Raw genomic sequence first — 25,961 nt, 5'->3', positions numbered from 1 at the left:
GGACAAACCAGTATTGACGGTCAGCAAGCTTTTGCGATGAAATTGGCAGAAAATCCATTGATATAAGCTGCTTCCTTACAGTCGAACTCTCAACACTCTGCAAAGTACTTGGAACAAATCGACTGTCTGAAGTAAGTAGTTATCCGGAAGAGACCAGTTTTGGTCAGTAGGAGAGGAATTGTGTTCTATCAGCCTCAGAGGAAGAGAAAGACCAGGTCCGGGCTACACTTGGAATCTCCAATGAGAAGTAAACAGTGAAAAAGAAGAACGAAAGCGCTGTATAGGCCACTAAAGAAGAAGAAGAATGATACTCGTATAGTGACATGATCTGAAAATTTTCTTCATTATCCACATCATTGCCTTAGACACTAACTCATGCCAAACTTCGTAAAGATATCTCGTCAAGTGAAAAGGCTTTCCTTACAGCATTATTTTCCTGTCGTTCAGTTTGTATGGCAGCTGTATACTATAATGGGCCGACCTACATATAAACAGCTTCTTAAGGAGAAAAAAACCGATGTGAAATTTTAGATTGATATTTTATAAATTGAGAAACTAGAACCATATATACAGGCAGACGGACGGACACGGCTAAATCAACACAGCTCGCCAAGTTGATCATTTATATACAATATACATTATAAGGCCTCTGACGTTTCCTACTTTACAACATCGTGGCCTGTTCAGGGTATAATAAATCCAAAGCAAACATGTGAAGTTCTCTCTCTGTTATAAGTAAGAAAAAATATATCAAACTGCTGCAGGTAGCAAAAAAAAATTAAATAAATGAAAATAATAAAGTAAACCACAAGAATCGTTGTAATGAAAAGCAAATAACTAATAAAAAATTATGCAAATGTTGGTAGTTAGCATATTGTGGGCGCGTCGGCAGCAGTGGCAGCTGGATGGAGCTTAAAATACATACGAAATCAAGTGAAAATATCGGCGTCGTCGCCAGCAACCAGTCGATCAGCCAACGGACAACCAATTACTGGTGTTATTGTTGTTGTTGTGTCGAATAAAATACGCGCGTTGTGGGAAAAAGTGTGGCATGCGGCTGTATTTAGACGCGCCAACATTTCGCTGCCAGCTCAAAGCGTCCGGCAACTGGCACCCAATACTTGTGTGTATTTGTGTGAGCGCATGCTGCCATATTTGAATAGTTTTGCCACGGCGCTAATCGCATCAATCGCTGCAGAAAGCAACAACAACAATATCAAGCGTTGTTGCTGTATAATAGTCGCCCCAATCACGTTCGACCGATATGAAAATGATAGTGAACTTGAAATTTTTTGTTCGTCCGTTGCCAAAGCGACGATTTTCTCTTTCAAATGCTGCCGGTTGCTAAGCTCCAACGAAACGCTTACTCAACACGCGTCCGACAGCGTCTGCCTAATGTTGCTCGGCGAGTGTGGCGAGTGTGGCGATGCAGCGCCAGCATCGGCATCGGACAGTGCGATAAAATGCAAATGCAAATGCACAATTAATGCACGCCGAGTCGCCACACGCTGCAGTCGCGCGGTTTAGGCGGCCTATTGAACCAGCTGTGCGCGTCGAAGCATTTCAATTGTGCGCTTGGCCGCCGATACGTGCGTGTGTGGTCAATAAAGAAGAGCAACGGTGGTCAATAGCAACTAAATGAAGTTTCGCGCAGAATTTACTAACAACAACAAAAACGCCAGTTGGCGCTGCGACGCTACAGAAATAGCTACAATCGTAGAAAAAGTGGCTGAAACAGAGCAACAGCGGCAACAGTAGGAGAAAAATGTGCAATGATGGCAACAAAAATAAATTATACGAGCGATGTTTGCTAGGCAACGGTGCACGGTAGACTTTTGTTGAAAATTTGGTAAAAGATTTTGAATTAAAATTTAAAACAAGGAAAGTTATTTAGAAAGATTTGAGGAAGACAAATGATTACAAGTACAAAGAAGGACTTTATTTCTACCATTCACCATTGCAACTATAAGTACTATAGTATATATAGTAACTGTAGTATGTATAGTGATCTGAAATAGAGGTGTCGAGCAATGAACAGTTTCTTGGAGACTTGTGAAACTTTGCTTACACCTTAAGGGGTCAATTGCCCTTTTGTTTACATTTCATGGGGTCAATGGTTATTAAATTTACCCAAGTACACAACCTCGAGGCAACAACTGTTGGGGTCCTCTCGCTTATATTAAATGGTCAATTACACTTTAATTTACATGTAGCCAAGTCCACAACCTTTATTTACATTTAGCCAATACAATAACCTTACTCTACCTTTGGTGACAGTTTTCTAGATTTTATGCGGTCAATGACATTTAGTCCACATATAGCCAAGTCCACAACCTTTGTTTACAATTAGCCTATACAAAAACTTTTGTAACAATTTTTTACATTTTACGAGGTCAATGACACTTATTTTGAATTTAGTTCAAAATATTTGTTTATGTTGAACTGAGACAACACTTGCCATTAATGACCTAATTGGCTTACACTATAAGGTCTATGACACTTTAGGTTACACTTAGCCAAATTCGCAACCTTTATTTACGTTTATCCAATACAGTAACTTTTATTTGCATTTAGCCAAGACAAAAACTTTCGTTTATATTTGGGGCCATTTGCCATTTGGTTTAAATTTTATTTGCTCAATGAACCTTTCCTTTATATTTAGCCAAGCCCACAGCCTTTGTTAACTTTAGCCAAGACAACTACCTTACCTCTTTGTTTACCATTTTTGAGGTAATTTCTTTAGCTTATGAGGTCAATGACCCCTTTGTTTACATTTTATAGTGTACTGATCCTTTTGTTTACTTTCATTCCACAACCTTTATTTACGTTTAGCCAAACCCACAATCTTTACATTTAGCCAACACAACAACCTTCGTTTACAAACACAACAAGTTTGCCTGCAACGACTTGATTCTAGTAATGAATATGCTAATTTTTCTTATAACTTGTGATAAATAAATATTTTCCATTGCACACCATTCAACACACTGTGCCTACAAACACAACCACAACCGACAATAAGTTACACCATCTTCATCTTGTGTGCCTTATTTGCATTTTGCAAGCTCATAAGAATTTTCACCTCGCCACACGAAATGCAACCCAAACGCTGCTTATTTATTCTACTTCACTTTTTCGCATTTGCCTCGAAACATACAGTCTGCACGTCTATCTGTCTATTAGCCAACACGACAGCGCCGCGATAAATGTGTTGTGAAGCGCAGACTTTCTAAATCAACCTAGAAGACTTTGGCAGCGACGAAGGTAAAGCAACAAAGGAGGCAAGACTTTGGCTGCAGATACCTCAGACGCAGAGTACTCTTTTTATACACCCAAAGAGACGGTGTCCAAGTTTCTGTTGTGTTTTGTTGTTTCTGATTGTGTGTTTGTTTGTGTTGCTGCATGTAGTCTGCAGTTGCTTCTGCCGTTGTTTTCGGTTTTTACTATTTTTTTTTTTNTTTTTTTTTTTTTTTTTTTTGTTTTTTTTTTTTTTTGGTGATTTCCGCACGATTTTCTGATTCGACGTCTTACTAATTTCATGTTTTGTGAACACACATACACACACAGGCATCTGAAAAAAAATTTATTTTTGGTCGTTTATAAGAAACATTACTTTATTTTATTTATTACGCATTCTAGATGGAAGGAGGTTATCAGTTGCAAGCTGAGCTTTGACAATTTGTGAACTCAATTTCACAATACGAGTAACTGCGATAGCTTGCCTTGAATCGAGCCAATTTTTGATACCCTGTTCTAATGTGAAAGATCTTCCAGTGAGAGCGTTCTGACCCGACCGGAACAAATGGTAGGTTGAAGGGGCAAGGTCTGGGTTTTAAGCTGAGAGAATGAAAACCTCTCAGCACTGTTTTCCAAATAGTTTTAACCGGTCTTGCAACATGATGCCGAGCATTGACATGATGGGAAATTATTGTCTCGTGCGCAAACGCAAATGCTGGGTGTTTTATGGTAACATTTCGCTCTGACTTCATGAGCTTTTGTCGGTAGCCTTTCCCCGGTTTTAGAAGCACATACTGGCGCAGGCTTTTCTAATCCCACTATATATAGCGCATCACGTCACATTGGCGTCATGGATATTCAAATTTTTTGTTGATTTTAACGACCGACAATATTTTTAGCCTTACTGCAAGAATGCCCTTTGGACAGTGTCCAGTAAGAATCATTATAGCATATAAATAAAATTTTAGATTACATCTCTATGTGACCAAAACAGTTTCAACCCAGAGCAACAGCGGTTTTGTGTCACTTTTCGCGTCGCGAAGGGTTAATTCAGTGGCAATACATTAGCGTTGACATTACCGGCGCACCGGTTGGACGCCATACCAGTTAGACATTCAAGCAGTCGTACTTGTCAGTTGATAATTCAGTGAGTCAAGCAGCATTTGGCCATTTCGGCAGCAAATCGTAAGCGAAAATTATTTCCACTTTCCACCACAGCAAGCAAAACTATGGCTTTGGCACGAAGTGATGTGTGCGGTAAGGGGAATGGTAAGAAGTGCAACGATGCAATGCAGGCACCAAGTCAAGCGCGAGCTCATCGCCATCAACAACAAGAATAACAGCAATATCCAAAAGCAACAACAACAAGGCGATAGGAAAACATTGTTGCGGCCATCCGTGTGCTGCTCGGCTGATTTTGCTGTCTAAGCGCTAACTCACACACACACGCACAAGCAACGAATCGTGGCTGAATTCACGGGCCTGCTGTCTGTCTTCACAATTCACCGCTGATTGCGGAAAAAGAGTGAAAAGCTGTTAGCATAAATTACCTAAATAAAAAGACATGCGCCAACAGCAACAACAACAACAACAACCAGTGCTGCTGCTGCTGTTAGCAGAGTCACCAATTTTACGGGGCTGATTTAGTGTGCGCCACCAAACGCCAACCGGCGCACCAGGCGACTAAAGTGGAAAAGTCTGGCTAAGCAACAACAAAGCGTTCGGCGTTTATCTATCGCTCTATGGTTGTGTGCGTGTTTGTGTATAACATTCAATTTCCATTTTCACTGCTGCAAACAACTTTTCATTTTTATTTAGAAAGGCAATCAGAATGTCGAAATTGAAATTGAAAAGTGAATTTGTCTTGGCTGACCTCCGCAACCCGCGCAACGTCTGCCGCTTGCCGCGAGACAACTCGCATATATTCTCTGCCTACACACCGGCATACGGACAGCCAAATCATTGAGACATATAAACAGCTAGACGATTATGTGGTAGAAAGTGCTGGAAGAGTAGGCGCGCACGCAGAACGGCGGCTCCAAAGGTTAAACGAAGAATTTATTAATACCGTACATTAGACCGAGATTACCTTACGATTTGGGCTTTTCGTTTTTTCGTTTTTTCGCTTTTCATTGGATTTCTTGTTTTACTTTCGTTGGTATTTCCTGTTGTGGCGATTTTCTTGAAAAATCTTCAGAGTTACTTCTATTTGTGGCATTATTGTTGATAGCTTTCGGGAGAAAATCACGTTTAGCCATTAAGGAAATAGGGTCGTAAGCTTACGATGAGTTGTACAAAAATTCTTCTTTGTTTTACGAAAATAACAAAAAAAATTACAAGCATTTCATTGCTGCTTTATGTCAGATTGAAAATGCGATGAACATGCAACGGCTATAACAGTAAATGTCGCCATTTGCAAGCAGAAATTACTCGAAATTGCTGCCAGGATTGCATTTTGATACCCTGGGAGTAGCAATGAAGCTTTAACGAGTGCAGTCAAAATGTTATTGTTGTAAATGTTTTTGAAAAGGATTTTAAAAAATTATGAATGGATTATACTGACTGATGTGGTGGTTATCAAAAAAAAAAAATAAAAATAAAAATAAAAAAAATAAAAAAAATTAAAAATGGGTATTTTATTGCTTACCATTCCTTACATCATATTACATATATATGTAAGTATGAGTCATGTGTAGAAGTTCACGCAAGTGAGAAAAGTTCTTTTAGCGCCATTCACTTGGGAGTGGCCAGAAACGATTCTTTTATATACGGCTCAAGCAGCTCAGGACTTCCGATCATTGACCAAGTATTCTATGGGTAGCCAAAAAAAAAAAACAACCGTTTGAAGGCTAGCTAAAGTTAGAAGGCGAAACATCCCCACCGCATGGTTGTGCTCTGGGCTTGGGAGCCGCCACGTAAAAAACGCCCGCCATAAAAAAGTTTAAACAGCCTCGGATGAGAGACCCCTCTTTCGATGACGACTATGGCAAACGAATTAAGGATTATGATTTGAGGGCATGTAGCTGGAATGTCAGATCCTTTAATTGGGAAGATGCCGCTGCCCAGTTGGTTGATGTCCCCCGTCCAAGCAATGCGATGGACCGGACAAGGACTGAGGCGAGTAGGTCTTTGTGGCATTTACTACAGTGGCCATATAAAGGAGCACCAGTTCGGTGTGGGATTCGTGGTGGGAAAAAGAAGGTATCTTTGGTACAACAGTCGTTAAATTCAGCCTCCAAGAGGAAACATCCCCAAATAGGTTGAGGCTGCTCGGTTGCGCCAGGGCCCGAAATATCTGTTATCTGTAGTACTAGATATCAGCCTAGAAAAATTTACCAATATACCTGTCTGTCTCCGGGTCGAAAAGTCATCAATCAGATCGAACATGTTGTGATAGACGGATGACACGTCTCCAGTGTTTTAGATGTGGATACGCTCCGGAGGATCTAAAATCGACTCGGACCACTATCTGTTGCAGCCAAGATTCGCACCCGCCTCTGGGCAGCAAAAAATGCACATCAACAAGTACAAGGAAGGTTTGGCGCTGCGAAGCTGCAAACTCAACAGATAGCCGAACGATTTTCTACTCGACTTGCACTCCGACTCTCTGAGAACACTCGTCAACAACTCGGTATATTGGTACTGTGGGACGGCATTTCAAACTCCTTAATTACAACTGCAACCGAAGCCATTGGTTTTCGAAAAATGCAAAAGAACAGCTGGTACGATGAGGAGTGCCTTGTCCCAGTGGAAAGAAAACAGACTGCCTACCTCGTAAAATTAGCAGAGAAAAAAAGAGAGAGGCCGAAATGCGTGGGTACGAAGAGCTTGAGAAGCCGGCACGGGTATTACTGCAAAATTCTACGAAAAGATGCGGCGACTAACAGAAGATTTCAAGACTGGAGTATACTCTTGTAGAAACCCCAGAGGTGATCTAGTGATTGATGCCCCGAGCATACTAATGCTATAGGGGGAACACTTCTCCAGCCTGCTGAATATCACAATCAATAAAGATGTAGCAGACGTTCCATTGCCCGACCAAAAAGAAGTTCGAATAGCAATTACAAGTCTGAAGAACAACCAAGCTGGGGGCCGATGGATTGCCGGTCGAGCTATTCAAAATTCAAATCTTGGAAAAGACCCGTGAAAAGAGAATCGACTCTCACCACCTCTTCCTCGATTTCAAAGCTGCTTTTGACAGCACGAAAAAGAGCAGATTTTATGTCTCGTTTACTTAATTTGGTATCCCCGCAAAACTAATACGGCTGGAAGGGCATATGTATATGTCCATTTGAGTGCCCAAATTAAAATCCCATAATGTTGACTTGGCCATCCTAAATTCTATGCATACCTTGAATTTAAGTGAACTTCATTTCAATTTTTATAATATCTAGATTTTATGTGATATTCACTTGACTTTCGATCTTCATTCAGATGATGATGTTTCCAATATTTTATTCCTAATATAGTATAAAAAATAAGGATCACTTCTCCTTACCTACTATATTGAAAAATCTCAAAATGCAGTGGCTTCAAAAGTGATATTTAAGTGAATTATTCTCTTTCCTGTCTTTGACCAGTAGATAAGGGGTGATTATAATACCATAGAGTATGCATTATCTGGTCAAAATTCCCAAACTACATTTCTTATACTCGGAAAAAAGTTAATCATTCATTTATTAAAAAGTGTTAATACTTTTGGGAGACCATGTTTTGAACCCACCGACTCCGTTAGTTTTCAACTCTCCCACATGGATAAGCTCATCATTTTCAAACAATGTATCTTTCCATGTAATTCTACGCTTGCACATATAAGTCCATGCTTTAAGTTTTAATTTTTTGAGTGAACACAAAAGTTCAACAACAATGAACACAATAAACAACTGAAAATATTTTCGCACGAGAATATGTGAACAATTTTAATTGCATTTAATTGTATTGCCTATAATAGTAGACACCGAAAAAACTTAAACGCTGCTATTTTTGGCAGCTAACAGTTTTACAACTTCATTACATACTTATAAGTGCATTGCAACTATACTTGACTTGCGTGACATGGCAGTTGCCGAAATCTCAGTATAAGGAATCAACACCTTGCCACGGCTTAGAGGTGCCGTGCATTACCAAATTTTAACGCTTCTGCTTAATTTGTGAGCGGCAACTAATTTAGTGTGCCATACGGTAAAGTAAAGAAAAATCAATGACTTCTCTGAACTAATAGGTTGTACTAATAAAACTAAATATTTTATATTAGGAGAAATCAAATTATTCGGCACGCACTGGTGTGGTAAATACTAATTTAAGGAAGTAATGAATCATTTTTGGATATTAGGGATGTTCTAAGTGGTAATTTTTTATATCTTGCATTTATTTTTCTCAATTAGATCGGTTAAATACAACATACCACTAATAAAAATAGGGTTTTGATGGATCATCCCGATCAAAAATTTAATTAAATTTATTTATGCACTCTCGATGAGTTAATCCATGTCGTAAGTTGTAGAAAATAATAGCACGACAATGTTCGCAAATGAATTCGATTTTATGGTCGAGGGGAATTTTTTAAGTTACTGTAAATAAATAGCGTTCCTATCACACCACCTCCTGAGTATATAGAACATCTTAAATGTTCAGGTTAGGGTTGCCACGTCCCACCAAATGAAAACAAATACTGTATACAGTGGAATATGATTAAATAGGAATCTTAAAATAAAAATATATATAAATAATAAATAGTTAATCATTCACAAATAAAAAATAAAATTTCGATATATTTTGTTTTTTTTTTTAGTAAAAAATGACTTTTATTAGCAATAAAAGTGTAGAATAATATTGAAATGTTAAACTAAAATGCTTGCTATCAAGAATATTTGAGCATATATACAAACCTACAACTTAATTAAAATTAAATTGTAATTTCTCATATATGCTATTTATTACATAGCTTACAAATGTAGCTACTTTTTTGGTTATAGGTGGCTTTGAGCTTACAGCAGCTGCCTCTTCGTTGAATAGCTTTTTGGCAATTTTCCATTTTCGGTAATTAACAACAGCCACTAACTACAGTTATAGCTGCTGTACAATGTTGGCTATCAATTTCTGCATTTGTCATTGTTGTTGTTGTACCGAAAAGGCACTGCTAATTGAGTGTTGCATTAATTTGCTCACAGCGCGGCAGTTTTAATTAAGTTGCGCTGCATTTTTGCGCTGCATTATTGCAAGTACATTTTCATAGATATATACATACGTATATGTATGTCTACTTTGTAATTGTGAAAATTTAAATTTCAAGTTAAAAAATTATTATTTATATATTTTTTTTTAATTCATAGTTAAGAGTCAAGTGCTATAAGCCTGGGTGATTATGAAAAGAGAGTTAAGTTTTCAGAAAGCCCTAATTTTTACTTTTAATAGAGTTGATGAGCTCATAGAATGCTGTGTTTCTTTCATTTTTGAAATCTAAATAATACATATGATATTTGTAGCTTTATTGCATTCTTCTTCTTCCCATATTTGAAGCCTCATTTGTATGTTATCCAATAATTGCAGAATCTTTAGATTTTGGAAACAAACTTTTTTGGTTGACTGCAAACAAAAACAAAAAAATCGCTGGTTTTGAGTTCAAGGCGATTTTTAGTTTTATATTATTCAACATTCTCTGTGTTCCGTATCGTCTGTCTATCCCTTTATTCGTCTGTATATAATATCTAAGTTTTCGAAATATCGACCTGAAGTTTTGCATACGTTGTTTTCTCGCCAAGAAGCTGCTCATTTGCAGAAATCACCGATATCAGAGAACTAGTAAAGCACTTAGCTACCATACTGACCGATCCAAATTACGTCCTCTTGTTTGCAAACTTTTTTTTTTTTTTGAAAAGATATCTTCACGAAAGACAGGGTATATTTTTTTCCAAGACAAAGTTTTAATTTCATAAGATTTTGTTTAGATCGGAACACTATAGCATATAGCTGCCATACAAACTGAACAATCAAATATATATGTACATGTCTTTATGTGAAAAAAAGCTTTCTATTTGACAAGATATTTTTATGAAATTTGTCATGAACTACTATACAAGGCAGGGCTATAATATCCAATTACATATATTGTTCGCATCGAATCACTATAACATATAGCTGTCGTACAAAATGGTTGATTAAAGTCCAGTCCTTGAATGGAAGCTACTGCATTTGAGGAGATATCTTCACGAAATTTGGGTTGGATTATTGTCCACAGCGATGCTACAATTTACGATTGGTCTACTATAGCATTGAGCTGTCATGCTAACTAACTGAAGAAAATAAACTCTTTGAATGGTGTACTTTTTTATTTGACAAATTATCTTCACGAAATTTGACACATATTATTTTCCAAGTCAACACTACAATTTGACAAGATTTTGTGCAGATCGGGCCACTATAACCTATATAGTTGCCAAATAAACTGGCCGAAGGAAATAATGATAAAAAAGCTTTGTATACCTTTATATGCTATAAGAAATGCACCTGAGAAGGATATATACTTACGCGGCCAAAGTTAAAGTTCTTTTATTTTAATTTACGCTTTGTGATTTGATTTCGTAAAACATGAATCGAAAATGCCTAAGTAATGTACTCAAATGCCTCAAATTACCATTCTTATTCTGTTTAGCTGCTATAAACGGCTGCTTTGTTGTTGCAACAATACTGCTTCAGTTGTTTTATTGGCAATTTATTTGCCTGCCGACGGCCACTTATCGAAGCCAACCCGTAGTCGCTATTGTTTTTGTTTTAATTTTAGCTTTTATTGCTCAGTTTTCATATTACATTTTAATGCTACCAACACTCATTATCATTCCGCTTTGCTTTAGTTCATTTTCAGCATGTTCATTAGTTTGTTGCTGTAATTAAGTTCATGGTGTGTACTTTCAAAAAGTAGTAAAACAAATGTAGCAACAAGGCAACAAGGCAATATGGCAACAATAGCGTGAAGACGAGCGCACATTTGAAAACGCACACATACTCATACAAACACACGTGTACTTTTCGACTCACATGCACATTATGTTGCATGCGCTATTCGTGGCTAGGAATGCCTGCTGAAGCGCCCATTAGTCAAAGCGTTGCTGGTATGCGCTTTAAGCAGGCCAAGCTACTTAACAACAACAAAGCGCTGCCGCTGCCCCAACAACTGTAACAACACCTACAAAAAAGAGAAATTCACATTTTTTATTTGCAGCTTCGCCGATTTTTACTGCGCTTTGATATTTTGCGTTTGCGCGCGCTCACACAAACACACACACACACAATCACGCAAGAAATTTGTAATTATGGCTGAAATGTAAATGAACTGCGCTAGAATTGTTGTTGTTGTTGTGGTGGTGTATATTACTAAAGTACACGGAAAGTGGGCTGTTGCTGGAAAATAGAAAAAGACCACACAGTTGTCTATGTACGTATGTATGTGTGTGTGTAGTAGTAAGATGCAGTGTTGTGCGTGTGATATGTGGCATGTGCTGAAATGCTTACGCGCAGTTACAATGTGGCAAGCGCAACCTTAATTTATCAGCAACTGGCAGCGGTTTCACTTTCAAAGCAAAATAATGCCTTTTAGCGGCTCTACAATATAGAGGACTTAAGCAACGAACTTGGTCGACTGGATGAAATTGGTTGTAGATACACTGTAGATGTGTTATAATATAGAAAATTCGTTTGGAAACCAAACATGAGTCATGGGGCTGTGTGTAGCTTTATAATACGTATTTAGACTTTCTGTGCCTTTTTCTTGGTGATTAGAATAGACGCAACTATGGCTTTAAATATCTTATAAGAAAACTATTTTTTTTATTAGAAATAAAAAAAAAATTATAATTTCAGTAATGAGTACTGCCTTCTCTGTTAGTGATAACTTTATTTGTGCTATATCCAGTCCTTCCATTCAGGAAATATATGTAGGTCAAGGAAATCTCGCTCTAAACACGTTTAATAGCTGAAGTTAATGTTTTCTTATCTTCGTATCGTTTTTCTCCTTCGTGTACTTTCCGTGTTAACTAGTCCCAAACATTTTCAATAACATTAAGATATGGACAATATATTAGTCAGGTCATGACCTTTTGACTAAAAATTAACGATTTTATTGCGCGTGCGTTATGAATGGAAGCATTAGCTTGTTGAAAAATCCAAGGAATTGCGCCAAAGAGATCACTTCATTTTGGAATTAAGGATTCCAACAATGTTTTAAAGTGATCGCCGTTCATCTTCTGATCGATAAAAATGAAGTCAATTGTTCCATAAAATGTGATAGCACCCCACACCATTACTCCACCTTCTCGGCTGTGGTGGCGACTTGAATGTAGCTAATCTTTCCGCAAATCGTGATAATACCATTGAAAGTCATCAACGTTTTTCATCAGTAAAAACATTCATCAATAAGCCAACCATTACGTGGAGTGTCAGATGGAATAGTCCTTGTCACATGACATTCTTTCGCGAATCGAAGCTGTTTTTCTTTGCGTAGTTCATTCAGAGGCGAATTTTTCTTGATTTTTACATGCTTTAGATGTTCTTTAATTAAATATTTATTAGCTGTCCTTTATCTTCCACTGTCCTCAAACGCATTCGGTTTCTCTTCATGCTCTTTTGATCACCCACTAATCGCATACAAAGCAAGCATTCCCACTATTGCCTGAGATTTGTTAAAAAATAAATACTATTTTGTAAATTCGTGAGCCCGGAAATCGTTGAAATCTTCACAGGCAATTCATTAGGATGTTTTAGCCATGAAGCAATGGCTGAATAAAATGCAAAAAATAATGATAAAAATCTACGTTATATTAAAGTGAATTGATGTAAAAAATAATGCATATTTGCAGTTGTGTGTGCATAAAATAGCCAACGAGGTGAACGCCTGCCCGAAACTTGAAGGCAAGTTTGTTGCTTAAGTCTTTTGTTGGCTACCGGAATATGAATAATTGAGCGCTTATAAATAAACCGTTTTAATTGCAAATATACAAACATACATGCAAAAATTAGTTGGTAATTTCGCAAAATCAAAACAGCAATTAAAGTTTTCGCAATAAATGTGAAATTTTTAATAATCAAAAAATTAAAAAAAAACATTATAATAAAAAATGTGCGCGAATTGAGCTATTAAAACAAAAACAGAAAATATTTTTGAACCGCTGCCACTGCTTAAAACAAAGCCAATTAGTTGCTGATTTTTAAATATGCGCCTCATTAATTTATTATTTAGTGGCATATTTGCAAACAAATGAAATTTATTGCATATTCATTGCAACTTTTACTTATTTACTTGGCCACAGCAACAAACACACGCGCTCAAAGTGCTGCGCAGCGCTTTTGTTTGTGATTATATCGCTGTGTTTGCCGTCTACCACCTACGACGCAAGTCAACACACTTCCAGCGTTGAAATAACTGTAAAATTGCATTTGTTGTAAATAAAATTGCGAAAATGTGGTTAATTTCCTTTGGCGCCAATGAAAGCGTGAAGCTACAGCCACCGCTCACTGCAGCGTTTGTAACGAATTAAATGGGAATTTGCGCATGCGCCAAAAAATTAAATTAATTTTATGCAATCCGTGGATTTCATTGTGCCGAATTGGGCAACAACTGCAGATTTAAGGGAATTTCACAGATGCGAAATTAAAAAAAAAAAAAATAAATAAATTAAATTAAATAAAAAAATTTTGTAAATAAAAAATATTGTAAAAACACAAATCTAAAGAAAACATGTATAAAAGCAAAAACATGTATAAATGTAAAAAAGTAATTTGTAAAAACATTTTTTTTAAATAAAATTTTATAAACAAAAAATGTTAATTTTTTTTAAATATATATAAAAAGAAAAAAAATATTAAAGGATTAAAAAAAAAATTTTTTTTTTCGAAATAAATGTGAAATTTTTAATAATCAAAAAATTAAAAAAAAATTTTTTTTTAATGCTAAAAAGGTTTGTAAAAAAAATTATAATTAATAGCCCATTGAAAATGCTCAAAATTTCCATAAATCTCCACAAAAGATAACAAAGCCAGCAATTTCATTTAATTCGCACTTTATTTTTTTTTAATTTTTTATACAAAATATCTATTTTTTCTGTGTTTTGAACTCAGTTTATGGCTTAGCTATTTTATAATGCCTTCGCCGCAGGCAAAACTCAAGCCAAGCTCAGGTTTCCTAGTTATGTATGTATATGGTTTAGCAAAGCGCACAGCTACATTGTGGGTGGCTAGCGCTGACGAGCGCTGATAGCATCATTAAAAAGAAGTGTGTTTTCATAATGACCATAAACAGCAACAACGGCCCTTCCGCAACAATTGAGACCATAACAAGGCGCGCCAGGTCGGCAGTTGTAAGTGATATCCCCATAAAGTGGCAGTGGAGTCCATTATACACATATAAACAAACACATAAGGTATATGAAGTACAAACGTCTTATCCGCCACGCTCCAAAGCTACATTTCAGCAACTAAGCTGAGTATATTTATGTATTATATACTCGTATTTATATGCACATATGTATATAGTAAGTTAGTTGAGTTGTATGTTTGTGTTACGTTTTGCCAAATTTTGCGTGAAATATCAGCGCAGCGCTTCCTCTTTGGTCTCATTATGTGCCATTTCTCATTATTTACTTGCCGCTGAGTTATGCAAATCTTATTTGTTGCTTTTGTTGTAGTTGTTATTTTATCAGCGCTGCTATATTTGTTTTGTAACACAATTTCCTCTATTGTTCGTTATGATTGATGGAATATGATCTGGTGCAACGATGCGTATGCGTAACCTGCTTTCTGTTGTTGCTATTGTTTTTTTTTTTTGTAAACTAAAAAATGCAAATTGATGTGGGTGCTGTTACACATACTTAAGTGTAGTGTACAGTTACTGACCGCTGGCAAAAGCTGGCGGAAAGTAATTCATCCTCACTAATTTTGCGAAGAATTTTTTTTCAGAAATGTGTTAGAGAGTTTCCACTCTGTCTTAAACTGTTGTTGCATAAAGATATTATATGAGTTTTCAGTTTTTGACGTTTACGTGATGCAGCAAAGAGGTGTGAGTAATGAAAAATAGACTCAAGTGTAATAAGTGTAGATGATCTGTTTATAAGTTTCACCAAGAAGGAAGCGTAGTTGGTAGTAAATTCCACTGAGGCCTCTCGAAATCGTTATTTAACGTTACCGCGAAGCTGAAAATTATGCAAATATTAAAAGCTTTGATGTAGCATAAATTGTGAGGTTTTTTTTTATATATTTCAATTAGAATAACTGGAAAATTATGTTCTGGAGTTCACGACCACCGGACAAACTGCATTAAAAATCAAAAGATCGAGGAATATATATGTATGAAAATCTCATGTATTGACGACATTTCAAAGCTGACTACGAGATGATTTTAATGTCTTCTAACAAGGTTGATAACAACGCATTTAACTTTAGAAGAGAAATATTTTTGAGATTAATCGCTTACGATTCACGACAGGATTGTTAATTTTGATTCTATTTTTATTCGACTTTTTCTTTATTTTTATATTTAATAGGTAAAATAGTCTCAGACAGAGTGACATCTGAAATCTAAGTGTTTTGATATTTTACCATAAATTACAGCATTTAAGTTTTAACTACCAACCCATTCATTGATCTATTGGGTAGTCGTAAAAGTCTTTTCGTATTTTATCAATAGAAGTCGTTGCAGTTGTATAGTATATCTCCTGTGCCAGGAATCAAATTGTGTTATACCATATACTGTTGAAAGGTGAGATGTTAAGCTTCAGTTAATCAAAAAATTAAATTCGGGGAAGTTGAAAAAAGTTACAGCTATTCAAAAATGAGTAAAAATAATGAAGAAATTCGCTATATTTTGAAATATTTGTATAAAAAACAAGAATGTCAGGAAAGCCAACAAGAAATTTGTGAAGTATTTTGTTTTTGAAGGAACAGTGAAAGCTATTGTGAAACATCATTTGTGTCTAAGAAAGGTGAAAGCGCGATTGGTTCCAAAGTCACTCAGTTTTTTTTTTATTTCCTTTTTTTTTTCGAAAAACCGCGCCGCGTTAACGTCTGTGAAACAATGTCTTCCGACTACAAGGATGTCATAAAATGTATTATTAGTGGCGATGTGTCTTGAATGAATGCTTACGATCCGGAAACAGACGATCAATCGCCCAAATATGGTGGCAAAGGTGAGCCGAAGCCGAAAAAACCTCTTCAAAGCAGGTCGAAATTCAATGTTATGGTGAACGTTTTCTCCCATTATCGAGGTGTGGTGCACTCCGAATTCCTTCCGCCGACCAAACTGTCAACAAGGAAGACTATTTGAATGTTGTGTAAAAAGAGACCGGAATTATGGGCCGTCGCATACTGCATTGATTTTTGTATGTGTTTTTGCCGGATTTTCAACCACCGTATTGATTCGATTTAGCTCTGTGTACCGTGTGCTTTCTGGCTATTCAACAAACTCATACGACTGCTTCTGGGAAACCGTTTTGAGTTGAAGACATAAAACGTGAATCGCTACGCGCAGTGAAGGCTATTCCGAAAATTTACTTTCACAACTGTTTGAAGGATTGGAAAAAACGATGGTACAAGTGTAATGTGGCCAAAGAATTACTTTGAGGAGAACGACTTACATTTTGAAGAATAAATTAAGAATTTTAAAAATATTAATTATCAAATTATTATTGCAAAGTATTACTATTTTCTTTCGCATTGTAGTATTGCATATTATGATAGCAGAAAGTTTTCAGTCAAACACGAAATGGACTCTTCCTTAGTTGTTCACAAGTTAACTAGTTTATTATGAAATTGTGTAAGCTAATTTATTGCTTGTGTTAACTTCGTATTAAATCATTAATATTTTTTTCAAAGATATTAAGTGAATAATTCAAAAATGATGCCACGATAACGAAACTCATAAACACGAAACGGAAATGTATTATGAAAAGCGGTTTAACATATCGAAAAAATGTTTGCAATGTTAATAAACATTGGTTTGAGGTATATTTGCAAAAAAAAAAATTAATATGAACATGTACATACATAGATATTTCTATAATATTTACGATTATTCTTCTTCGTTAGTGGATTAGCCACCGCTTACGAGTTTATATCCGATATGCTTACGGTTAGTTATAGACAACTTAAAACTATGAGCTTATTGTTCGAAAAAATGAGGTAGCAGTAAATTACTCATTACATTTAGCGCGTTATTTTTAGCTTGTAAAAGCTATTAATTATTTTATATAAAAAAACAAAAACTAAAATAAAAACACTTAAAAGCATAGAAAATGCAAATGAGCATAGCTGAGCATGCATTCAATGCTTTCGGTTGTCTGATTTCTTGCCGAACCAGCCAAGCAAGCGTCGAGGAAGCAGCCACAATGTAAACAAGTGTGTAAAATTTAAACAAAAATGTACCGTTAAGTACAAATTATACGATTAGTGGCCCAAATGTGCACAGGCCAAAGCGCCGACCGCAAACGAACAAGCCAAGCGCATGAAGAACAACTACAAAGCAACCAACAACAAACACGAGCAAATGTATGTATATGCAAGCACAACTCACACGCTAGTAACTAGCGTAAGGAAAGTACTCTTTACTTTAATTTGTCTAACTGCAATTTCGCTGTCCAAAAAGAAACTTTTCACTACGCATAGCGAGCGCCGCAGAATTCGGTTGGGAAAATGCAGCACGCTAGCTAATGGAATTAAATGGGCACAAGAAAATATTTGACTGAGAAAATGCTAATAGTAGATCGTGGAAGCACAGCAAAAATAAATAAAATAAAAAACAAATGAAACGCTGCGTGCAGGCGGAAAACTTAAACGCGCATAATTGGCGGTTTCAGGCCAACGCGGCGAGATCGCATCAGACTTGGCGCAGACAGGCAAAGCATTTCTCACAACAAAAGCAGTTACAAAAAGAAAACACAACAAAAAGCTTAAAACTCGCCAAATGATAAATGTGCGTTTGAAAGTTGGAATTTTGGGCGATAAAGTGGCAGAGGGCTAAGTGAGGCAATGGCAGTTATGTATTCTTCTGCTGCCCGCAGCCATACCCGACATAGAAATGTAAATAACGCACATTGCAACCACAACCGTTAAGCAAGTAGGTGTGGGCTTGTAGCTTTCCGGCAGCGCTGTCATTCATAAAGAACTACTTTCTTTCACTTTTTCACTTAGGAATGAGTACGCAAATAAATAAGTGAGACGCTGGCGGACGCAAGTAAAAGTGAGTGTACATTACTTTAGTCTCTACACTCGTGGTGAAAAATAAGAACAATTTCACGACTTACTAGTGCACTGTGTATCCACTTTTATAGCAACAACAAAAGCAACTAGAATAACAATCGAAGTACTGAAGTATTGGAAATATTGTCAGTAATTGTTAAATAGCTTTAGGGCAGCCAGTATTATTTATATACGAGCAGCTTGATGATGGCACAAGTGATCGCTAATGAAAACTGCGCGCATGTCTTGCTATTGCTTGGGTATTCTTCAGTTATTATTGTTTACATTGCGTGCTCAAAACATCACTTTCTATTCTCATATTTCCATACTGACTCAGGTTTTTTAAACGAAGATTTTTGAAAATTTTAATAAAACAAGAAAAAAATTCATACCGGTTGCACCGAAGCTACAACACCCTTCAAAAATAAAAGAATTTCTGTAAAAGAATTTGATTTTGATCGTACAGTTTGTCAGAATTTATACCGGAGTTTTTGATAAGAACCCATACTGAGTTTCGTGCAAATATCTCGACAAATAAAAAAGTTTTCCATAAAAGAACTTTAATCTTATCCTTCAGTTTATATGGCAGCTATAAGCTATATTGACTATATTGACCTGTTTTTTGTAGTTCTGTCGAATAAGCAGACAAATGACTATGTTGACCTGATTTTGGTAGTGCTGTCGAATGAGCAGCTTCTTGAAGAGAAAAGGGTGTGCGCAAAATTTCAGATCGATATCTCAAAAACCGTTGAACTAGTGTGGGTATATACAGACAGACGAACAGAAGGAAATGGAGAAAGCGTCGCGGCCGTTTCCTTTGGTGTCTTACAAACTTCATGGCAAACTTAATATACTCTGTGGCGGTTATAACAATGAATATTGGTGGAACAATAAATAAGTGAACGACTTCTACCATTGTAGCCAACATGATGAGTCGCATGTTCTTCTTCTAGAAATATCAGCCTCTCCTCCTTTTTACTAAAAACATTAGAAAGACTGATAGACTAGTACATTCTAGCGATATTAGAAACTCTAGTTAATGTATAGTATATACACCTAAGGAACCTACCGCTCTCTGCTAAGCCAGTGTCTCTGCCTGTGTAATGTACGAGGTGTGTTCAAAAAGTATTGCGAATTTTGAATTTTCACGGGTTACGTATATTCGAAGTTTGAATTTTTTGTGGCGTTATGTTGGTACTCATGTCTCCCACTTATGCCGACAAGCTCGCTCAGTTTGAATGTTCATTTAATGGATCAAAGAACCTGTATCAAATTTTGTGTGAAAAACGAAAATAAGTACGGGGATGCTTTCCGAATGTTTACTGTGGCATACGGAGAAGCTACCTTGGACCGAAGCAAAATGTTCTCAGAAGGCCGAGAAGATGTGACGAAAATTGGCTTTTGCACCACGATAACGCCCCTGCTCACACATCGTTGCTTGTGCGCGACCAAACACAACACACTAATGATGCCGCAGCAATCGTATTCCCCAGATCTGGCCCCCTGTGACGTTTTCTTGATCCCTAAACTGAAGAGGCCCATGAAAGAACGACGTTACGCTTCTCTTTACGAGATAAAGACGGCATCGAAGGAGGAGCTGAAGAAGATAAAAAAAAAATGATGTTTTGAAGTGCTTCTAAGATTGGAAAAACCGTTGGCACAAGTGTATAATATCTCATGGCTATTGTTTTGAAGGGGACAAAATAGATATTCACGAAAAAATAAATAATTTTTCAAAACACACAAAATTCGCGATACTTTTTGAACACACCTCGTAAGTTATTTTAGTATCAAATTCTGCCAAACGTCATATTAAGAACTTTTAATACAAATAGCCGCAAAATGCTCAGTTTCGCATGCCAATACACCCTCAAAAGCAGCATATATAATATATGCTATATTGCAGATGGCGCTACGACTTCGATTGTCTTCCCACCTTATTATCCCATCAGGCAAAACTATTTACGATATTTTAATAATACTATAAATATGAATGCCTTCCTGTAACTTCGGCGATACGAAGATATAAATATTAAAGAATATTTAGCTGCAGGTGCCAGCGCTTAAGCCAACAACAACAATAGGCCGTCGCCAGCATGCAGTTAAAGAACAATGCAATATTTAAAGCTGGCGGTCAGAAAAGTGGAAAAAACATGGAGAAAAGAAGTACGAAATCGTGGTAGCGGCCGACGCTACGCAAGTACGATGCCGCCGCTTTAAATGCGCTTGAGGAAATATTGTAAAGCGACGCATCGTAAAAATATTGACGGCTGCTGACATGCGATATTTAAAGTTGATGTGATAATTGACAATCAACATATCATAAATTGATGTTTGGCAGGGCAGAGCCACAGCACAGGCCAGAACCCAAACTGAAGCCACGGACGTAGCCATAGCCGAATGGATTACGTCGAAGCTACCGTTTGTGAGTGTCTGTGTGTTAAATGGATTTTCTTACTCACAACTGCATATAAAAGCGCCCGAGGGCAGCCAGAGTTACTTTAGTTGATTGAAAGTGAACTTAAAAGTAATGTGAAGAGTAAGCAATAAAATTAATAAAGCAAACACATTGCCACAAGACACGGCGCTTACCTTGCCCTCATATACTCGTACAGACGCGCGCATTCTTCGCAAGAAAATGAAAGTACTCATTCTGTGGCTACTTGGATGGCTGTCGTGCGCTCTGGTGCAGGGTGCGATCACGTATAATGCGGATAGGAACATTTCCGATGTGGCCATTGGTGCGTCTGGAACTAAAACCAAATAAAAAAATATATAGACTGTAGGGAAATATATATAATATAGATATATATAGAAGAATATATAGACTACAGTGACAATAAAAACAACTAAAAATGCCTACAAATATATAAATATATTTTCTTCTACCACTCGAAGCTCTGTCGGAAATAATCAACGGCTTGAAGCCACGTCAATTGGCCATACTGGCGGCGCCGCAGTTCCACTTCACCACGCGACATGCACCCTTGCCAGCTTCGGCCGAAATTCCTAACGATTCGCAATTGGAAAACATGCAAATGGACATCGACGATTTCATCTATCAGCTGCATAAGCTCAACTTTAAGTCTGTCATTTATGATAGGGCCGATTTGTTTTTCAAATTCGTCGAAGATAGCCTACAAGGTTCGATTGAGAGCGTCAATCTGATATTTAGTGCACCCTATGAGCTCTCGGCGCGCATACAGGAGCGCAGATTGTCGCACCGGCTGAGCTTATTCATATTCTATTGGGGCGCCAAGCATCCACCGAAGGCGAACGAGGTGCGTTTTGAGGAGCCAATGCGTGCGGTGGTTATTACGAGGCCCAGGAAGAAGGCGTAAGCTGCAACTTTATTTTCTTTTTCATTAAATGGATTTTAGGTTGCTTTAGCACAGACATGCACCTTATTAGGTTGTGGTTTAAGTTGTGTTATGCTATGCTATGTTAAGTCACTTTATATTAAGAGAGGTTAAGGGAGTTAGCTTAAGCCATATACCTCACTTTTTATACACATCTGCGCAGATTTCGTATATACTACAATCAAGCTGTACCCGACGGTGTAAGCAATCTGCGTTTGGTGAACTGGTATGATGGCGATAACTTGGGATTGCAAAAAGTGCCGCTACTGCCCAATGCTGCAACAGTTTATTCGAACTTCAATGGACGTGTATTCCGGGTACCCGTCTTTCATGTAAGTACAAAGGGAAATTAAATCAATTTTTTCGAAACATTTTTTTCCGGTAAGTCTCCTCCCTGGTTTTGGGTCAGCTATGAGAACGACTCCACAAACTCTACTATGTTTGACGACTACATTGACTCCACCAATGACTACAACGAATTCACAGAAGTGAATGTCACCGGCGGACGAGATCATTGCCTCCTCAATCTGCTGGCGCAGCATATGAATTTTCAGTTTGTTTACATCGAAGCGCCAGGCAGAACACAGGGCTCTTTGCGCAACGATGACACAGACGAGGAGAATGATACCTTTACTGGCGGCATAGGACTATTGCAAAATGGTGTAAGTGGCCACGGAAAAGGCGCACGGCCTTACAGGGAAGTAGTTTCCTTCTGTTCTTCTATTTTTCATCTACTTTTCAGTTAGCTGACTTTCTGCTCGGCGACGTCAGCCTCAGTTGGGAGCGTCGCAAGGCCGTAGAGTTCTCCTTCTTCACACTAGCCGACTCAGGCGCTTTTGCGACGCATGCGCCGCGACGTCTCAATGAAGCCTTCGCCATAATACGTCCTTTCAAGCGCGATGTGTGGCCTTATCTGATATTGACGGTTATATTTTCGGGTCCTATATTTTATGCCATAATCGCTATACCCTACAAGTGGCACTTGCCTTGTCAAAATCGCGGAGCAAGGTGTCGCTTGCGTAGGCAACAACAATGTGACGTGGAGCGCGCCGATGACTTGGTCTTTCATATGGCATACATTAAGGAAATCACACGTGACAACGAGATGACAAGGCGTTTACTGCGTCAGCAACGACAACAGCAACATCAAGGTGAGGTGCATGAGCCGCAGACGCGCAGTGCCAGAGTGCAGGGATTGGCGGAAATACCAAACAATCTTTTTGATAAATGCATTTGGTTCACAGTGCAACTCTTTCTCAAGCAGTGTAAGTATGTGAGTGTGGACTTGTGTCTTCATTAGAAGTCCTGAACAGCAGCATCTTATCTTTTAATGACCATTCTGTGCGTCCACTCAGTCAGCGCATTTCCGCTCAGTAGCTCAGCTTCGGCTATTTATGCTGCTGACATTTATTGCATTCCCATTTCATTCAATTATTTTATCACTACTACCTGCCTCATTATATCCGTCCACCCGTGTGTGCTTGTCTTTGTCGTTGGCTGCAGCTTGCAAGGAGCTTTATCATGGCTATCGTGCCAAGTTTCTCATGATCGTCTACTGGATTGCGGCCACCTACGTGCTGGCTGATGTCTACTCCGCCCAGCTAACGTCGCAGTTCGCGCGTCCGCCACATGAGGCACCAATTAACACGTTGCAACGTCTGCAGACGGCCATGCTGCGCAATGGCTATCAATTGTTTGTGGAGAAGGAAAGCTCGTCGCTGGAAATGCTGGAGGTTGGTGGTTGACTATACCCATGGCATACTCGTTGTGTTGCATAGCATGCGGCAAGTGAAAGTAATGTTTGGTGTAAATGCCATATTTCTTTTTTTTTGTGTTTGTTTATTGCTTCAGAATGGCACTGAGGTATTTCGCCAATTGTATGCGCTCATGAAGCTTCAGAATCCGGATATGGAGGGTTATCTCATTGATTCCGTGGAGGCTGGCATTTTATTGATCGCTGACGGACTGGAAAATAAGGCGGTTTTGGGCGGACGAGAGACACTCTACTTCAATATACAGCAATTTGGTGGGAGTGTTGGTAGACTTTTATTTCTAATTAACTAATTTTTCGATATTTTTTTAAGGTTCCAAGACATTTCAGCTCAGCCATAAACTTTATACGCGTTACTCTGCGGTTGCAGTGCAGATCGGTTGCCCTTTCTTGGATAGTCTTAATGATGTGTGAGTTTCACAGGATAGTGATATTTCATATCTCTCCAACTCATCTTATCTGAATTATATCTCATTTCCTTTCATACTAAACTCAACTTATTCCATCTCATCGCAACTAACCTCATCTCTTTTCATCTCAACTCATATTACTTCAGCTCATCACCTCATCACCTCATCACATCTTATCCAATCTTATCTCATCACATGTTATCTCATAACCTCACATCTTATTTCACATCATCTCATCTTCTTTGATTTTATCTGATCTCCTCTCATTTCTTGCTTAATATAATGCAATCCTTTATAACCTCATCTCTGATCTGAACTAATCCCACTTTTCAACTCATCATTTCACTTCCATATTTATGTTTCATTTCGCAACACTTCATCCAGCGCCTCTCAAACATTCGATATTTACCACTTCATCCAAAGTTAATTACCTGCCTTTCCATCGTCAGCATCATACATCTATTCGAAGGCGGCATTCTCGACAAAATGACAAATGCCGAATATGCCACACAATCGCGTATGTTGGGTAAGGAATATAATGCACTGCATCCCAAGAACCCCTCTGAAAGCAATGGCAACAATGAGCCACCACCGAGCGATGACAATCGCAACGCGAACGGTGGCAGCGATATTAATGGCAAGGGTGAGGAAAATACGGAAGCCACACCGAAATCGCTGGACTCACAAATCATACAACCGCTCAACCTGCGCATGTTGCAAGGCGCGTTCATCGTCCTAATCTGCGGCTACGCGGCGGCAAGTGCGTTAAATTTCCATAAAAATATAAATTTTTATTATGCACTTTAGTTTCTCTCAGTGTGAACGCCCGCATATTGCGAAAATGTATTTCACATATTTTCTTATGACTTTTTTCACGCAAACTTTAGCTGGCATTCTTGTGTTGGAGCTGTGTTGTCATCGCTTGAACTCGAATTTTATGGAGCGTACTCAGGCCCGCTTGTTGCGCCGTTATCGCTGGTGTAGTCGGAAAGTCCGTAGAATTACTCACATGCTTTTTGTCAGAATAATGCGTTAAATTATTTGTTGTATAGTTTTTTGTTGTCGTTTTGTGTCGGAATGCTTATCATTCGACAGTTTTGCATAACAAGTGAGATTGTGCGGGTTCTTGTGAAATTTGTCAAACTATTATTGTTGTTGTAACTTAGAAATGTTCTACAAATGAGTTAATTAACACGACACCCGCTTAAATGAGGCAGCTTTTGAAAAATTTAGGTTGTACCGCAGCTGGTAGAATTTTTATTGCCGAGGTAATTGCTTATCTGTAGTTTGGGAGTTTCTGAAGCATAACTTTCAATAAAGATTCGTTTTTGGAACGAAATATGCGATCAGGTGGTGAATGATTATAAAAATGTGTGAAGGTATTAACTGGCGTAAAATAAAAATATGTAAACTTTGTAATGTTCTGTAGCAAAAACCGTTAATCGCACCGAAGTAACTTTGAACATGTAAATTTGTGTCACAAAAGCTTAAAATAAAATCAAATTAAGAATGTTGCAAACTATTTCCATTGTTTTTGGAAGAATTAGTGATACGAAGTGCGGCTATGTCAAGCGACGTTTTTCAAAAGGTAATGTAAAGGATGTGGGAGGGTGCTCATTTTCGAAAACTGAATAACTCAGCACGATGTCATCAACGGATGAGTCGACGTTGCGAGTTTTCGAGAGAAAAGTTCTGCGAAAGATTTATGGTCCTTTGCGCGTGGGCCACGGCGAATATCGCATCCTATGGAACGATGAGCTGTACGAGATATACGACGACATTGACATAGTTCAGCGAATTAAAAGACAGCGGCTACGYTGGCTAGGTYATGTTGTCCGGATGGACGAAAACACTCCAGCTCTGAAAGTATTCGACGCCGGGRRAAGCAGAGGAAGAGGAAGACCTCCACTCCGTTGGAAGGACCAAGTGGAGAAGSACCTGKCTTCACTTGGAATATCTAATTGG

The 25,961-nt window shown here is 37.9% G+C and overlaps 1 protein-coding gene across 1 annotated transcript; it reads left to right on the top strand.

Moving 5' to 3' along the window:
• Positions 1-21,399: 21,399 nt before the first annotated feature.
• On the top strand, positions 21,400-25,438 carry LOC108972586. Its single transcript, XM_018939223.1, has 9 exons — positions 21,400-21,793; positions 21,979-22,147; positions 22,202-22,477; positions 22,558-23,080; positions 23,319-23,548; positions 23,667-23,841; positions 23,900-23,996; positions 24,446-24,756; positions 24,884-25,438. Exons 1-9 carry the CDS (start codon positions 21,489-21,491, stop codon positions 25,030-25,032), a joined length of 2,235 nt encoding a protein of 744 aa, XP_018794768.1. The 5' UTR covers positions 21,400-21,488; the 3' UTR covers positions 25,033-25,438.
• The last annotated feature ends 523 nt before the right edge of the window (positions 25,439-25,961 follow it).

This window comes from Bactrocera latifrons, unplaced genomic scaffold (genome assembly GCF_001853355.1).
Source record: "Bactrocera latifrons isolate USDA-ARS-PBARC rearing strain unplaced genomic scaffold, ASM185335v1 scaffold_41, whole genome shotgun sequence".
Lineage (NCBI taxonomy): Eukaryota > Metazoa > Arthropoda > Insecta > Diptera > Tephritidae > Bactrocera > Bactrocera latifrons.
The sequence above is the reverse complement of the archived record's forward strand: the minus strand, read 5'-3'. Positions and strand labels throughout refer to the sequence as shown.